Source organism: Barbatula barbatula, assembly GCF_947034865.1.
Source record: "Barbatula barbatula genome assembly, chromosome: 22".
NCBI lineage: Eukaryota > Metazoa > Chordata > Actinopteri > Cypriniformes > Nemacheilidae > Barbatula > Barbatula barbatula.
Window position 1 is genome coordinate 2,274,249 of NC_136785.1, and position 17,704 is coordinate 2,291,952.

General features: G+C 35.6%; 2 protein-coding genes across 4 annotated transcripts; both read left to right on the forward strand.

The window, feature by feature from the left end:
• Positions 1 to 283: 283 nt before the first annotated feature.
• Positions 284 to 5,446, forward strand: LOC306911719 (uncharacterized protein). 2 transcript variants are annotated; one of them, XM_079487275.1, is made up of 7 exons: positions 284 to 439; positions 541 to 1,026; positions 1,608 to 1,964; positions 2,090 to 2,155; positions 2,576 to 2,668; positions 3,628 to 3,741; positions 5,049 to 5,446. In XM_079487275.1, exons 2-7 carry the CDS (start codon positions 960 to 962, stop codon positions 5,171 to 5,173), a joined length of 822 nt encoding a protein of 273 aa, XP_079343401.1. In that variant the 5' UTR covers positions 284 to 439; positions 541 to 959; the 3' UTR covers positions 5,174 to 5,446. The 2 variants fall into 2 exon arrangements, with proteins under 2 accessions (XP_079343401.1, XP_079343400.1); XM_079487274.1 differs by having other exon boundaries at positions 292 to 439; positions 1,602 to 1,964; positions 5,049 to 5,445.
• Positions 5,447 to 5,959: 513 nt separating this feature from the next.
• Positions 5,960 to 13,574, forward strand: LOC306911720 (cell adhesion molecule CEACAM2). Of its 2 annotated transcripts, XM_079487276.1 has the most exons (6): positions 5,960 to 6,104; positions 6,441 to 6,797; positions 10,541 to 10,888; positions 10,992 to 11,138; positions 11,849 to 11,952; positions 12,488 to 13,573. In XM_079487276.1, the coding sequence occupies exons 1-6, from the start codon at positions 6,038 to 6,040 to the stop codon at positions 12,542 to 12,544; spliced, it is 1,080 nt and encodes a 359-aa protein (XP_079343402.1). In that variant the 5' UTR covers positions 5,960 to 6,037; the 3' UTR covers positions 12,545 to 13,573. The 2 variants fall into 2 exon arrangements, with proteins under 2 accessions (XP_079343402.1, XP_079343403.1); XM_079487277.1 differs by lacking the exons at positions 5,960 to 6,104; positions 6,441 to 6,797 and adding an exon at positions 9,294 to 9,477 and having other exon boundaries at positions 12,488 to 13,574.
• The last annotated feature ends 4,130 nt before the right edge of the window (positions 13,575 to 17,704 follow it).

Genomic DNA, 17,704 nt, shown 5'->3' on the forward strand with positions numbered 1-17,704 from the left:
TACATTTATGCATGTGGCAGACACTTTTATCTAAAGTTCTTGGAATTGAACCCATGACTTTTGTGCTGCTAACACAATGTGAAACACTGAAATGATGTGGATTGGTGATGATTTGTGAAACTCAGATTAGAAAGATTATCGAAGATGCTATTGTCGGTGTGAATTTGTTTTGATAAATGAGAGAACAGATTGAAATTTTTTCTTTTCTAAGAACCACAGCTATATGCTACAGGGTCAAAACCAAACAAACCACATCCTAGTTTCCTTTCTGAGAGAAGCACATAGTTGTTTAGATGTAAGAGAGTCTTTGTGAAGGTCAGCATCAAGTTAATTAACGAAACGATAATGTGAAAAATGTATAAAAGCAATGAATCATGAGTATTACGACATACTAAATGTGTCTCAGGAGACATGTGTTAAAACAGAAAATGCATTATGGGTAAAAAATATATTTTATTCTATTTCCTCTTTTGTGATTATTAAAATAATGATAATAATAATGTTATATTTTACAAAAATATACATTTTGTTGTTTTACAGGAAATCCACAGGCCTACAAATAAAAATTCTCTAAAACGTTCTTTACAGTAACGCCACGGAAGAACAACGCTTAATTCAACTGGATATCTTTTTTCCATTACAAATATCCTTTTGTGCAACAGAAAGGTTTTGTGGAAGATTCTTATTAAACCAGACCAAAAAACTTTTTTTAGGTCCCTTTATATTTAAAAAGTGCTTCTTTCCATTTAATAAAAAAGTTACATTAAACTAGATTTAATAGTGATAATGTACTTATTAAAAAAATGTGAATTATGGGTAACAATCGTCATTGTTTATTGAGATTGACCAGAAGACAGCCTTTGTGTCGTTCAAGGAAGTCATGTTTTCTGTTTTCGGTCTGTGTGTTCTATTGCGAGCGGGTTTGTCAATAACATGATGATAGTTTAGTTTGTCCTCAGATGTTCAGGATGAATTTTAACCTCGTTGTGCTCTGTGGTCTCGTCTTGTCCTGCTTTTGTTCCAGAGGTAAGTGCCACATCCAGTCTAAACATCTGCTTAAAAACAACCGATAGAACATCCTCGAAAACATCAGCTGGCTTGTCGTTGAGCAACCATACAGCAAGAGAAAAAAAATGCGTTTTGTGTTTGTTGTATGTATATAATGGATTGACTACTGATTGAATTTGATATTAAAACATGAAGAAATCGTTTTTTAAGCCGTGTGAATCGTTGGTTATATAGCTGTCGGATTGACGGCTAACAGAATCTTTAGAGGTCTGCATGACGCTTAATATTTGTGTTTTATCACATGTGTCATTCATAAAAATAACAAAATGTTCACATTGGTCAATAGTTTTATAAATTATTAATTAAATACGCCCCATGGAGGGTGTAGCACATAAAGGGTCAATCTTTTTGTCTTTTTAGTACTTTGATATTTCTATTCTTGTTATTATTTTAGTATTATTTATATAACAAATGTTATTGGAAATTAAGTGACTTTTTATAGTTTGTATCTCTTACTGATTAATTGAATAATTTTTCCCATAAAGCTGCTTTGCAATATTGTAAAAAGCACTAAAACTAAAACTGCTATGAAGCCACAGGTTTGCATGAGAGGATATCTGTGATTCAGAGTCCAGACAACATTGCTGTGAATGAGGGAGAATCTGCTGAAATCACCTGCTGCTGGACTCAAATCACAAAGGAAATATCTAATGTCAAAGTTTTTTGGTTCAAAAATGACTCAAAAGTTTCAGCAGAAATCCAGATATACCAAGAATCTCCATCACAGAACTGTTCTACTCTACACATGGCAAACATTACTTCTGATGATAAAGGAGAATATGTGTGTAAAGTGACCAAAGACATACCAATACTGACTGAAGTCCTGGGAAATAAAACCATCTTAAGGATCATTAAAGATCGACAAGGGATCAACGCAACAACAACAACAACTAAAGGTGAGATTCTTCCTCCAGAATACAGAATACTGTATGCTTATTCAACTCCATTATACCATTACAGTTCCTTTATTCTTGAATATACATTTATTCAACAATTATTCAACTTATTTCCTGTTTTACAGACAGTGTTCATTTAATTTCCGATACACTTTCAATGATCACAGTAAACAGCTATGTCCCAAAATTCAGTGAGTATTCAAAGTGTTACTGCAAATAATTTTATTGATCAAACAATAGCGACCACTGATTTATTATTACAATTTCAGGATGACAAATCTTGATATAAACTGTTTGCATGTTAGTGGATGGGACAAGGTGTAGATATGCTTACACCGCTGCTGTATGATTTACTACTGCAGACATATAGACATGTTTCTGCGCATGTGTAATATCAAAAAGTTATATTTTAAAGTAGATTATAATGTATTGGGCACAGAGAGAATGCAAGCTCATTGTTTTAAAGATTACAAATGACCTATCAATTTGCTCCATGATCGAATGGCTGACGGATTACATAATGCATTTAAATTTCAAATCATAACAAATAGATTTATGCATGTAAAGTTTTAGATTGAGCTGTCATCCGTGTGAATTATATTTTCTTTTAGAAGAAAAGCCACTTGTATCAGACAACCCGAAGACTAATCCAAAAGATGAGACTTCTTTGGATGGACATTCAGTGGATTCTTCAAATGAAAGCAGTAGGATTACGTATAAATATGATTCAATTTTGTATTGAAACAGTATGAAAAAAATGAAACACATTTACAATGCAGGAATAAACACTGCTGCAGTGAAAGTTTGAGAAGGCATCTACTGACTATACCAAAACAGAATCAACTGAATTTAAATGATTTATAGATTTACAATAAGATCCCAAGATAATATGCATGCTTCATTACTTTAAAGTGCTTTATATATAAACGTTTTTATACGAATATAGTTATATTAATTTAAAGGCTATGTTTAATATTAATTAAGAAACATGAGTTATCAACTCATATTATAATTATATGAATGTGTTTTGAATTATTACCAATACATGTAAATATACAGTACAAATAAATACTTTGTCAATACATCTTAAAACTTTTTTTAATTTGGAGCGAGACACATATGGGAAGTGGCTTCCCTTCACTGCGTCAGATATACGTCACTTTTCTCAGAGCTGATTGGTCCAGTCTTGGTTTGCGATCCAGAATGCCTTGTTACCATGGCGACGAAACCAATCCACCTTCTTGAGTCTGAAAACATGGAGTATGCTCTAACTAAACGCGAATTTACCTGGGATAAAAAACGAAACTGGCTTCGTGATAAAGGCCACATAAGTGTAACAGTTGTGTTCTGTTCTGTTTTGGTTTATTCTATGTTCCCGTTTGCCTGTGTTCTATCATTCATTTCTGTGGTTGTTTATGAGTTCACACCTGTTTCTGTTCTCCATGATAACTTTCATTGTGTATTTAAGCCCTGTATTTTCATAAGTTAAATTGTTTGTGCACGCTCATTCGTTTATTCTGGGAATTATTTGGAATAAATGTATATATTGGTTAATTTTCATCGTCATCTTCATCTTCTTCGTATTGCTTCGTATAGTGTGATAAAAAGACTTGCGTGGGTTGGTAACAGTAAAAGTGTAAGATTAGTTTTTTTTTCTGCGCAGGTGATTTGCTGGACTTTGTAGTCATTGGCATTTTCAGATTTTTGCCCTTCATATGTCTGCTGGCGGCCTTATTTTACCTGAACAGATATAAGAGGGCCATCCCAGCAAAAGCAGGTAACTGTTAAACACGGCAAACACAAAACTCACTGTACATTTACTTGAGCATACAATGTCCATAGACACGCTGTTTTTGTAATGTCGTTGGTTGAACCAACCATCAAATTCATTGCAACGTCTTACAGCTGTACATGCTGAAATCTTGAAGTGATACTTCACTCAAAAATGTAATTCTGTCATCATTTACTCGCCTTCCAAATCTGTTAAAATGTCTTTGTTCTGATGAACACAGAGAAAGATATTTGGGATACCAAACAGATCTCAACACCCGTTGACTATCATAGTAGGAAACATTACTTTATTGGAGCCCAGCCCCTAGTCTAAGGCAAGATTTCTATGAACCGTAAGTAAGAAAATGATGAAATTTGGCACACTCGTAATGGTGGTCATCAATAGTCATGTGAGCAAGTATGGGGGCTTTAGCACTCCCTCTATAGCGCTACCAGCTGTTCAAAAATGACTCCTCACATGACTTTAACTTTTGAACCCATTGATCTACAGAAATTCTATTCTGCATATGTTATGCACTCATCACGCTTATCGTATTCCATGCGTTACATAGAGACTCATTACAGTAGCGGTCTTCTATAGCGCCAACAAGTATTTCAAAAATGGCTATTTTTGCTCGTAACTTTTGAAATGTTTGTCAGAAATGCGTGATCTCTGTGTCTGCGTATTCCACGTGTCATGCTGGGTCGTTTGATTCGATTTTGTAATCTGAAATATCGACCCCAAATTTGACACATCACCAAATTACAGTCCCTATTACGTACACTAGAAGTTTCAAGACATCGCCACAAAGCGCTCATAAGATATAAAGTTGGGCGATGTGACATTGTATCTTTCTTGTGTTAAACTAGTCTGACTGGATGTAACTATTTTAACAAGCAAGTCAACTGAGTGGCACAACCAGATAAACTGCATGCCTTGGGTACAAGAGGTCACGGGATCAAAGCCCGAGTCGTCATTTAAACCTAAAGTCTACAATTGATTTCATTCTCACTTATTCTTCATATCCTGTTTGCTAGTGACGTGCTGCTCTGGCTCTGTAGTGCTATATCTGCTGGTTTTGACTCTTGTTGCTCTGTACTGCTCTGGCTATGTGCCTATGTGGGCTTGGCTTTGACTACCATTGTTTTCCTACTGTTGAGATCTGTTTGGTTATAGCATTATTCAAAATATCTTTGTCTGTGTTCATCAGAACTAAGAAATGTATCAACTTGTAGGTGAGAAAATGATGAAAGAATAACAAATTTTGGGTAAAGTATCTCTTGGAGATCTCGCTGACCTTCTTTAACCTGCAGTAGAAAAACCAGAAGAAGACCTGGAATCAGAATATAAACGCAGAAATTATGCTGAAGATTCTGTGGTGGAGGAAGGGAGTGACATCACAGAAAAACTTGAAACTGCTGAGAAAACAGAAGATTAAAAAGACAAACAGGAGGAAGCAAAAAAGAGACGGTTGTGCTTCTGGACACTGAAGATGTGACGGTTATAACATGTAACAGGGAAGGAAGCGCAGATTCTCTTGTGGGCATTAGAATTGTTTCAGTTTTGTAGCAACTGGTTTATCAGATCTGTGATGTCACTTCCTGTATGCTTGGCTGCAGTGTGTTTGGGTTGCAAATCAAAGGCTATCATATTGAAGCTGTTGTAAATATTATACAATTTATTTAATAATAAAAACATCACATGTATATGCATATCTCTGTTTTATTGTTGTGAGAGATAACTGTTGTGGTCTTCAATCTTTAACATGTATATTTGTGCATTTGGCTGACAGCTTTATTTAGAACAACATGTCAGGGTTTAGCTTTCCTGTTTCTCAGTGGTAAGAGCATTGCGTTAACAACGCAAGGTTGTGTGTTGGATCCGAGGGGATTGCAGATACCTATGTATAAATGTATAGGATAATGCAATGTAAGTCGCTTTGGATAAAAGCATCTGGCAAATGTAAAAAATGTATATATTTTTTAGCAATAGGTGTTAGATTGGTATTCAACCCATGACCTGTGCACTTCTAACACAATGAAATGATGTGGGTCCATGATGATCTATTTTTTGAGTAAAGGAATATTGTAAAATGGGGGCTTTAAATGTAATATGAAAAGCTGTATCTATTCCAAAATAATAATGTGCACATTTAAAATGTTGCAAAGAATTGTGGGTGAAACGGAAATTATTACATCAAGTAAAAGCACCCGGCCACACAGTCAGTGAGCTTAGGAAGTCGTGTTTCTGTGTGTGTTTCGGCTGTGTATGTATATAGGGTAATAGTTTATATCGGCATCAGATGATCAAGATGCAATTTTCCTCCGTTCTTATCTGTGGTCTCATTTTGTCCGTCCTTTGTTTCAGAGGTAAGCGCCATCAACACATATACGTGCTTAAATTTGCAACATTAAAAATTTTAATTTAATCAAGTAGGCTAATCGTATTTGGCAACATTTGTGGTATTACAATTTTACATGTGTTTTTCTAACAAATGTCATTTTCAAAATGTCCTTGACTTTTTTGTTCCCTTTATATCTCTAAGTAAATTGATGTGTATTGTGTGATTCTTAGAGTACAATACACTCCCGGCCTATACAGTATGTTAAATTATTTGTTCATATTATATCCCTCAGGTTTGCATTGCTTTGAACATTTAGAAAACCAACAATGGCAAAAAAGTCATTTTTAATTGTTTTGCTCAGTCACAGGTTTGGATGAGAGAATATCTGTGATTCAGAGTCCAGACAACATTGCTGTGAATGAGGGAGAATCTGCTGATATCACCTGCTGCTGGACTCAAATCACAAAGGAAATATCTAATGTCAAAGTTGTTTGGTTAAAAGATGTCACAAAAGTTTCAGAAGAAATCCAGATATACAAAGACTCTCCATCACAGAACTGTTCTACTCTACACATGGCAAACATTACTTCTAATGATACAGGAGAATATGTGTGTAAAGTGACCAAAGACGTACCAGTACTGACTGAAGGCCTGGGAAATAAAACCATCTTAAGTATCATTGAAGAAGGACAAGGAAGCATTACACCACCAACTCAAGGTGAGATTCTTCCTCGACATTCACTTATTTATTCATACCACTAAAGAGAAATAACACCATCTTCCGTGTCATTCAAATTCATGTCATTGCAGATGAGATCACATTGTCACACTAATTCACACAATACCATTACAGTTTACTGAAATATTGTTATTTCTTTCTAATTCATCTCCTGTTTTACGAACAATGCTCTGACTCGCACTCAGTGGTCCCAGTAAACATCTGTGAGTACAAATTTACAGATATCCATTATGCACATTTCAAGATTTACAAACAAGATCTAGATGTTTTACACATTGTTGCATGATTTGGTACTGCATGTTTCTATGCTGCACAAATAAACAAATATTATATTTAATTGTAAAAATCAAAATATTATATTCAGTGCTAGAAATAGATTCACTAGTGGGACATTTTTAAATCTTAGATACAGACATTGTCACTTTATTTATGATGTGCATTGCGTTTGGCGGCTATAGGATGGGAGTCCTCTATATTCTGAGATGGAACTCCGTCCCACCTTGTACACTTCTACCTTGTTCACTCCCACCTTCCCTCCATTTCCTATCCCTCCATTTCTTTGAACTTATATTAAATCATTGATTATAACGTACAGGGTAAGGGTGTGTTCACATATGCCATGCTTGGTTCAATTTAAACGAACTCTGGTGTGATTGCTCTGTTAATGCAGATTATTTGTGTAAGTGTGAACGCTGCCACTGAGTCCTGTATTTGAACTCTGCCACCTTAACCCTGGTGCGCACCAAACAAGTGGACCGAGGCCGCTGGAAATATGGGTTTCAGTCCACTTTCAAAGGAACTCTGGGGCAGTTCAAATGAAATATGAACCCAACACGGAAAGTGATTCGGTAATATAAAAGGAGTGATTACCTGTTAGTTTCGATATCTTTAGGTTTGCTGTTAAACCGCTGTTTTGAAAGTTAAGCTAAACCAGGACTAAATTTCTTTTTTTCTATTATGGTCCAGACTAAAAGAACCGAACTACAAATGTGAACGCACCCTAAGAATAGTGAGCATGCGAGCCGAATGGCTGACTGATTTCAAGAATAGATGCTATCAGTTTGATTTGTGAGTGTATATAAGGTGATTGGCTTTTTATTAAATCAAAACCAGTATATTTTTAATGCTTATGTAAACATGCATGTACAATATTAAATATTAATGTAATTTACTGAAAAACATGAAGCTGGTTTTAATTCTAAGAATACCCTCACTTAATAATCTTAAAGCCACAATATGAAAGAATGTTGTTGTGAAAAATCGCATGCACAGTGTAATATATTTCATTTAGTTGTACTTACATTATCCCGAATGTTCCCAATAATGTGCAAATCCATTTGAAATCCATTTAAAATAATGGCCCGTCCCTTGTCTCCCTTGTATTTGTCGCATAACAGTGACTTAACATCCGTTGCTTCGCAAGTACCTGGGACTCAGCATCTGTTGTTCTGTTATTCTGGATCACGGTGACTTTTTGGCGAGTAAAGGAAACCCAAAAATGGGTAAAAGTAGTTTACTTTTAGAACGAAGACTGACTGTTTAAACACTTTAAAACTGTGTAGCATTACGCTACCAAATCAATTGACATAGTCCGATATAATTCTTGGGCTAACGTAGCATTACATTGCACGTTTCTTGCAAGCTAATTCATTACAATGAGATAAAATAAAATAAATTCAGTACCTCGTCCGTGAACATGATGGGCGATCTCCATACGCCTCTGAAAAACAACATGTCCATAATTCCACTCTCCTACATGACGTCATTTAGCTTTGCCTTTTGTTGTTGTTTTGAAAGTGCACCATCTAGCGCTCCACATTTACATATTGTGACTTTAAATGAATTTATAATTTGATTTATTAATGTTTATTAGAATAAGCTATAATTAAGTTTGTCTTATTGTTCTAAAGTTTTGTCTTATAATTTAAGGTTACATCCGCTTAGATTGTGAATTTAAAGATTTTAGATGATCCATGAGTGATTTGTGTGACATTTCCATCTGCCGGTGGCATTCTCATATCTGAACAGAATAACAAATGCAGAAATGACACTGGTGTTGTGAACATCTGTTTTGAAGAGGAAGAAGGTAACACCACAGAGGAATCCGGAAAGGCAACAGAAAACATCTATTTGTACTTCTGGACATTGAAGATGTGATGGGTGTAACATGTAATAGTGAAGAAGGTGCTGCTTCTCTTGTGGGTAGAAGCATTGTTTCAGCTCTGTGACACCGGCTTATCAGATCTGTGATGTCACTTCCTGTATGTCACTCTGTTGCAGTTTAATGCGGTTTGCAAAGCAAAGGTTATATATATACAGAATCCGATCGTTTAAATAATATTCAAATGGTATTATAATAATAAAAGTATGACTTGGCTGTGCATAAAATCTCTGTGTTGTGTGTTTATGGTGTATATGACAGTGTCCGGGGGCGGAGGAAAGAGTAAGAGACCAGTGCTGCGGTAAACTGAGACTGCTGCTGTGACAATTAGATGAGGGCGGGGGGGGTCAGAGTAAAGCTGAGGATGTTTCATAAGTGAAACACACATAAGTGTGTCGGAGGAGTAATACAAAGTTCACTCATTGAACAGACACACAGAAATGAAGCGTTCCTCTAAAATCATATGTGGGCTTCTCATGTCATGGCTTTGTTTTAGAGGTAAGAAAAAGCCTCAGAGATAATACAAGATATTTGATATAATAATACAGGATTAGTATCAAATCGTTGTAGTAATGTGAGAATGAATTCTTCCTGTGTTCGGAGATTTTTGTCATGTTTTGTGAATGAATGTTACTAATAGTTGTCTAAAGAGACAACTTCATTCGTACGAATGTTGTTTTGTTTATTGCTCATGTAAATGTTGAATGTTTTTATTGTTTTCATGATGTCCGTACAGAATAATTAGCCGTAGTTTGTAGTTAATTATAATGTCACTTCTGATGTGCTAGATAGCTTAACATAATATAGATACATACTGTAGATACTTAACAGTATTTGCTGCGTTTATAAACACCTAAATGTCTTACGCTGTAAGTCAAGCAGAAAATGAAACTGTTATTAAGATGTTTAAAACTGACTGTAGTAAAATCCGGATCACTTTTGGCTCAATTAAGTAATCTTCATCTTTATGGCCTACAAAATGATGCTTCAAATTTAATGTCAAGACAAATTTTGATGTACATCCTCGCTGAAATGTTTCATTTTCCAACATTTGACCAATAGAAAATACATCACATACCGCACCATTATAGTTTTTATTAAAAGCAATACAATTCCCATTTAACCATTAAATCCATTAAATGTACTATTGAGAAAACTAACATTAAAATTCTATTCCCATGATATTCAAAGTTTTAAGTCTGAAACCAGCGTAAGTGTACAGTACATACATGGTAAAATTACTAATGCTTTGAAAATGTTCGAAATATACAACTTTTAAAAAAAGACATTAGAAAAAACCATTGAAAGAGTTGGTACTTCTGAATGTCTTCTGCAGCGAGTTGTATACATACAATTGTGTTTAACTGTTAATATTTAATTCACGCATGTAGGAGCCAGTTTGCTAACAAGTAATTTACCGAAATTATAGAATCACATCATAACAAATTCTACAATATGAACATTATGGAGAAAATCTTTTGTCATGATATTTTTAACAAATCTGGATTACGGCGCTGTCTGAATCAGCTACAAACCATTATGTGTGTTATTGTGTTTTCAGTCACAGGTTTGCATGAGAGGATATCTGTGATTCAGAGTCCAGACAACATTGCTGTGAATGAGGGAGAATCTGCTAATATCACCTGCTGCTGGACTCAAATCACAAAGGAAATATCTAATGTCAAAGTTGTTTGGTTCAAAAAGGACTCAAAAGTTTCAGCAGAAATCCAGATATCACAGAACTGTTCTACTCTACACATGGCAAACATTACTTCTAATGATACAGGAGAATATGTGTGTAAAGTGACCAAAGACATACCAGTACTGACTGAAGTCCTGGGAAATAAAACCATCTTAAGTATCATTAAAGAAGGACAAGGGATCAACGCAACAACAACAAGAACTAAAGGTTGGCTTTTTCCTCAATGGTCACTTATTTACTTATACCATATGAAGTAATACAATTGCAGTCATCCTATCAGATGTATAATTTATTTGCTAATGTGATACAGACTTTCTATCCAATTCCACCGAAGGAAAAGACCAAAAATCAGCTCCAAGTCTTAACCTGTATTTGTCTCTGGCGGCTGTTGTTTGCCTGCTGACCATCTGCTTAGTCTTTACTGTGTGTAGAATGAGAAACTACTGTAAAAATACAGGTATGCTTCATTTAAGATCTTAGACATACACACATCCCAGAAGTAGCCTATCTTGTGTCTGATGAAAGTCTACAACATTGCTTTATCTCAACAGGTTTTTTAAATGTATTTATTGTGTATGTACCCATGTATTGTGTAACCTACCGTAGGGTTAACCCAGAAAATACTTATATTTAAAATAACCCAGCATAGGTTAAATTATAACCCCATGGTTGGGTTTGTCCATTCTATGACCCAATGCTGGGTTGAATTAGGTTTAAAAATGGGATTTAGCAATTTTTTAGCAGACCAAACAGACAGAAAACATTAGATAGTCTAAAACAAACAAGCGTGTCACTTTTTGACTTACAGTGCATGATGCAATTGCAAGTAACATGAACAATAATGTAGCCCACTCGGAAATCTTTCAGTATGAGCAGTCTTTAATGTCTAACCTTGTCAGATATTGAATGTGTGTGGCCGCCTGCACAGGAAGAGCAAACACACATGAGCTGTTCAGAATCAGACCTGTCAGCAACAATCACTCTTAACATAACTGTTACCTGCAAGGTTCAGAGAGTCTTATTTGCAAATAAGCAAGTCACAATCGATGTTTTCCCTTTTAAAAATATAACATTTTTGAAGGTTGTGTGGAAGGTCATGTTATCAGACAGATTTACCCTACAAAAACACACAAATGCCCTTAAGTCCCTTTATTTGCCTCTCTGCAGATCGAGTGGTCATTCGCCAGACGCCTCACAGTGAAGGGGAGGAGCATGAAAACCACGAGGAGGTGGAGCTTAACTCAGGCTCATCACGAGGGTCCCTCCAATGGGTAAGCGGCATCTCTCATGAACACACCCATTCGAGGATAAAATTGAAGTGTAGAGTTAACATATACAAAAATGTTGAAAAGACTACATAGAAAAAAAATGCAATCACAATAAAAGCAATCACAATGAAATCGGTATTGATATAGTTAGTGTTGTAGTGTGGACTGTGCTATTCTATTACATTTAGAATAATTGAAAAATATCTTTAGGTTGTCTTTAGTGCGAGTGGGTCTTAAGAATAAAAATAGATCATAACAATATATTTTTCTTCAATTTTCTGTAAATAATATTGAATGCCCCTCTTTATTTCTGACATGATGTCATAATGTACAATATCTGAGCAACATTTGTAATCCCAGCATGAGATCTGAGATTCTGACTTAACTGATGCGGTTTAATGCCTGCTTTGTTTCTTATCCGCGTTCTTATATGACATCTCAAAATTCCCACGCAATTCTGATGAAACCTTTTCATTATTACATGATACATCCATATTTCAGATGATAAGAGTTTGATTGAAGTTCTATCTCTTTACAGTATCAAGTTCCTGTTTACTGGTCTTACTTCGATGTACAGAGCACTCAAGACCAATGACAACCATAAAAGTATTTTTAAATCGTTGACTTGTATATTATCTGTCTTTCTCTCATTCTCTCTCCGGAAAATATTTGTAAATAGTTTAAACTACAGGGCAAAAATACAGTGGAAATGTTTGAGCTCAAAGATTTGAATCTCACTGCATGTAAAACGTGTTTTATTAGTTCTTGTTTACTTATTGTTATTCTCTTTTTTTACTATCAGTCAAAACTTTTATGTTGACTGAAAAAACATTTCATGCTGAAACACAAATCAGCAATGCAACTGCGTGCAAAACACACCGCTTACATTATCTATCAGTGTCGAATATTTATTTTTCAACATATACAGCTATGAGTTATTTTTTATATTTCTAAAATGCATTTATTTTGTGGTTGATTTTGACATTTACAATAAAAGTCTGAGAAAGCATGACGTTGTTGTCAGAGATAAACACGTAGAGAAGCTGCAGGTGGAAACTCTGGAGGTCTTTAGAGGTCAGAGACAGGAAATGGAAATTGGCAGCGCGGCTGGTTTCTTTGCATCATGATGTTCACGTGTGCTTTTGTTAAGCAAACAAACAATGCAATAAAGTTCAGTAAAAAAGTAGATCTCAATCTACCCTAAACAGAATAAATAACAGATAACTCCCACCACAAATGCAGGACCAGCCCGGTCCTGGGTGGTGAGCGGGATATGTTTGGTTTCTAAATCACTCTTTCTTGCTATTATACCATTTAAAACATTGCATTCTACATATATGATCTGTCTTATGAGGTTGTAGTGTTAGAGTATATGTGAATTACCATGCAGACCACTTTTTAATATCATTCAGGTGTGAACTAATTTTAAAATGACAAAAAACTGTCTGACTGAAATGTAGTTCTTCAATTTGACTTGACTGTATATTTACAGAATAAAAACATGCTGTACGTCAATACGTTTATCCATCATTGTCAGTTTCATCTGTGTCATCTGTGATAAAGGACGCTTGCATATTGATTGTGTGTCTTCACAGGGTTTAATAATAAATGTGTCTCTCACCCCTACATTTGTCACTCAGATGAATAGAAGCTCGAGCACAAAACAGACTCGCTCTATAAACTACATTATGTCAACCTGACAGATGTTTGTGTATCGTAATACCGAGCTCACAGTTTTATTTCAATGTTTGTTTTATTTTATACATATGCACTCACATATTCATATTTATCTTTTCTTCTCATAATCACATTTCCTAGCTGTCACTTCAAATCAGGGCCGCGCACAGAACTTTAAAAAAAAAGGAAAAAAAGTGCTGAAACGGAAAAAAGTGCACCCGCCCCCTTTTTATTGGTCACATCTTAATGCGAAATTAGTCTCAAACGCTTTAGATTTATATACAGAAATTGAATGAAGTTCTCAAAAAAATAATTCTCAACTTCTTTCTTTTGTTCTTTAGTTTAACATTAGTGACAGGAGTACAGCACGCAGCCCCTTTAAAGCGGCTTTGATCAACATGTTACAACGTAGTTGTATCTCTATGGGTGCTCAGTTTTTCTGTTGTAAAATTTGGCCTAAATCTAATTAATAAAAGATGAAATGCTACTGTTTGTACAGGGAAATAAGTGCATGAAAATGCTAGCCCTTCGGTCTCAAATGTCTCAGAACTCAAATATATATAAAAAAGAACATTTTAGAGATGTTTCTTGCGTAAAGAAAACGCTTTACTTCTTCAACAACAATATCTTATTTATATTTACCCTGCTGTGGAACGGAGTAACTAGTTGTCACACTTTGTTTCTACAATTAATATTTTACAGGATTCCAACCTTTAGATCTTTGTGATTCCCCAGGAAAAATGATTGCGTGAGTTGTATAAAATTATATTCTTCAACAACAGTTAACTTTTGGACCTTTTATGAATTTATGAAAAATTCACTTTTTTAACATTTCAAAATGGATTCTGGATTCGAAAGTAACATATCTAGTCGAATTGATCCTTTGAGGGCTGTGCAATTCATAAAATGTATGCTAAATGTATTTATAAATGTGACTTTTGGCACCTCCTGTGTCTTATAACTATCTGTGTGACAACATGCCCCAGTCTCAAATAAAATATATGGCAACATTACAGTTTATTGTCACATATTCTATATGATTATGTGCAAACAACTCAGACTATAGTGGGACCATCAGGGAATATAAGAGAATATTAGTAGACTCGGATCTCATGGGGAATGCTTGTGTACTGGAGCGCTGTTGTCTGTTGGAGACCTGATAGTCGTCTAATAGGGCTGTTTTCTCTTTGAATTGCCTTTCTCTCTTTCTCTTACTACTGCTGTCTTCATTAAGTACAGGGTGAGCGCTCTCTCAGGCACGCATGCTTACACAAATGGGATGTCACACTGTATTTCTCTCTCCATTCATCTCATCTTCAACCTCACCTGCTACCCCTTTCTTCCCTGTCTCTGATGTTGCTCTATACGCTCGACGCAGACACACACATAATCTTTCTATTTTAATTGACCGTATCCCACAGCTTTGCAGCATTTAGTGTTTTCCCCTGAAGTCCACTTACAACGCTAGCCATGGTTTCTTACTTCAAAATGGTTTGTTATTGAAAAAATATGGACAATTAAAATCTTTTTGTAGCACAATCTTCCCTCTAACTTATGCAGTACTCTGGACCTTGCGACTGGCCAACGTGTCACTTCCTGTTTGTATGGTAACGAGTTTCCCAAGCTCAAGAAACCCTTCACAGACTCACACCCCGGTTATAAACATCTCTGGTAATTTGCATGTAACGTTCTGTCCTTTTTACCTAACTTTATTTGCTCTTATGTAGTTTCCGGCAGTGTTTGAGTCATGCACACTGCTGCAGGCAGGTTGAGTTTCAAGGTTTCTGACTCTCCAGATTCTGCATCTCTCAGGGGCCCAGCAGGTCGAGAGAGTGGTTAAGGGTGGAAGTGCAAAAGTGCAAGAGAGTTCAGTTTCTTTTTATTCAGTAAGAGATGTTCAGAAGGGAGATTGTCTGAAATCAACTGACTGTTTTTTTCAATGCGACATTACTTTATTGTGGGATAAAAAAGTTAAAAAGATTAATAAAAATGAAAAATGTTGCATGCACTTTATAATAAACAAAATTAAGCATTTTTGTTTTTATTACACCACGGGTCACCTTTCATGGAATTCACCATGCTTCTACCTATCCGTTCTCATTGTTCTGTGTATAAGTATAAATATACCACATTGTTGCAATATTGTGTAATCTGTACGCTAAAGTTCAATTGTGCGTGCATATCATACGCCAATGTTTGCGTGCACGTCGGTGGAGAGCAGCCATTTTGAAATGTAGAGGAAACACAAAAATTTGCTCTAAACGGACAAACTCATTATTCATTATCTCCCACGGCAAAGAAGTGAAAACATGACCAAATCTGAGTCCTGTGTCAGCCACCATAGTGCTTCAAAGGGAAGGGTTGGAGTGAGCCATTGGTTGCAATTCTCAACTTCACGCTAATTGGCGCTAAATTATATTCACCGGACATTTAAAATATTTTAAAATATTACAGCAAACATTTAATGGCGGCCTTGCCTCATACAGTACCTAAATTGTGTACCTACATCAAACTTGTGAACACGGTAAGCTATAGAAAATAAAAGACATTTAACCTACAGCCTTGAACATGTAGATTTATAGACAATGCCTCAGAAAATTATTTTTAAAACAAACATAGAAAAAGGGATTTTAAGTGACCTGAAGAACATGCGACATGAACTGCAGTGACATTGAGATCTGTCTATGTTAAACTGAACCCTGCTGCTGTTTGCATATAGGTTCCTTACATTCATCATTTAAAGACACCATGCTTTCACTGTGTGTGTGTGTGTGTGTGTTTGTGTCTGTAGTAGTGGCCTAATGAAAAATACATCAATTGTCCAATACGATAAAAAAGGATGAAGTACAAAAACATCAAATGCAGGAACGGCAAGATACAAATAAATCGTTCTGCTGTTACAGAGAGAAATGTGTGTGTGCTATGTAATTTCACAGAGGTTTGTCTGTGTACTGTTTGAGATTGCAATTGTCTGTTGAGACGTCTTTCTGTTTGTTTCGGTAATGAAATGTTGTAAGTGGGCGCACAAAACAAAACAAAAGGTGAGAGTTTAGCTGTTTGTGTCTAGCAATACATCGACAGCTGAATCTAAAGTAGAGTAAAGCAATAAACCAATTGAGACTCTGTGATACTGTGGTAAAATTGTGTTGTTAGAAACAATGCGAAGCGAAACAGCAACAACACATCAATATTCAAAGCTACATTTATTATTAATAATGATAACAATAAACAAGGATGCCATCATAGAATAGAATTTAACTCGTGACTGCTTTAATGGATTGAAGCGACTTTAGATCCGTGTAAAAGTTAAATGATAGAGGGTAACATGTGTGTGTGTTGGTCTCATCTGTTAAAGAAAAAGCTCAAGAGATAAAAACAGAGGTAAAATGACAAAATTCAGTATTGTGTTGATGTCTTTGAAGTAAAGTTTTGAAAGCACTCTTTATTTCTCTCTTTTTCAGCATCTTTTTCTTGTCTTCTAACACTGTGATGTTTAGATCGGACGGGATGCACTGACATTGACTGTCAGACTTGAAGTGCTTTGACAGTCACGACTTATCATAAACGTTGTGTTTGTCTAAGCTCAGCCTCTGCTGTCTGTCCAAAATCTGATCAAAAGAGAAATATATGAAGTTTTCAGGATGGATTTTGAGTGACCCGTTGCCCTGCTGTGTTATTCTGGTGTTAGATTGTAATGTTTGATAATGTAATGGAAATTTTCTAGTTTGGCTTCATGAAGTGTTTATCTTTGTTTTCTAAGCTGGTTATCATGTTTTTCTCTATACCCATCATACCACTTTGCCTTCGCCCTCGAGCAGGGGCAAAGATGTTCTGTTTGGGATAACGGGCATCACTTCTTGTAAACCAGCTCGGCATTCTTGCTCAGGGCAAAGGGAGGGGGTGTCACGTTTGAATCATATATAAACTTTGTTGTGCAGAAGGAAAGAGCGCCTTTTTTCTGCACCATGCTCATTTCTTATGATGCAGATTAAACGACAATAAAATACTTTGCAAAGTACCTCGTTCCTCTCTGTGCGTTGCGTTTGTCTCGGCTGACTCATCTAGTTTAAGGAATAAG

Coding starts and splice junctions, on each gene's coding strand:
- LOC306911720 (XM_079487276.1), top strand. CDS start 6,038: ATGATCAAGATGCAATTTTCCTCCGTTCTTATCTGTGGTCTCATTTTG. Junction 6,798..10,540: donor CATTACACCACCAACTCAAG/GTGAGATTCTTC, acceptor TTGTGTTTTCAG/TCACAGGTTTGCATGAGAGG. Junction 11,953..12,487: donor CACGAGGGTCCCTCCAATGG/GTAAGCGGCATC, acceptor ATCTCTTTACAG/TATCAAGTTCCTGTTTACTG.
- LOC306911719 (XM_079487274.1), top strand. CDS start 960: ATGTTCAGGATGAATTTTAACCTCGTTGTGCTCTGTGGTCTCGTCTTG. Junction 2,156..2,575: donor CAGCTATGTCCCAAAATTCA/GTGAGTATTCAA, acceptor ATTTTCTTTTAG/AAGAAAAGCCACTTGTATCA. Junction 3,742..5,048: donor GGCCATCCCAGCAAAAGCAG/GTAACTGTTAAA, acceptor TTTAACCTGCAG/TAGAAAAACCAGAAGAAGAC.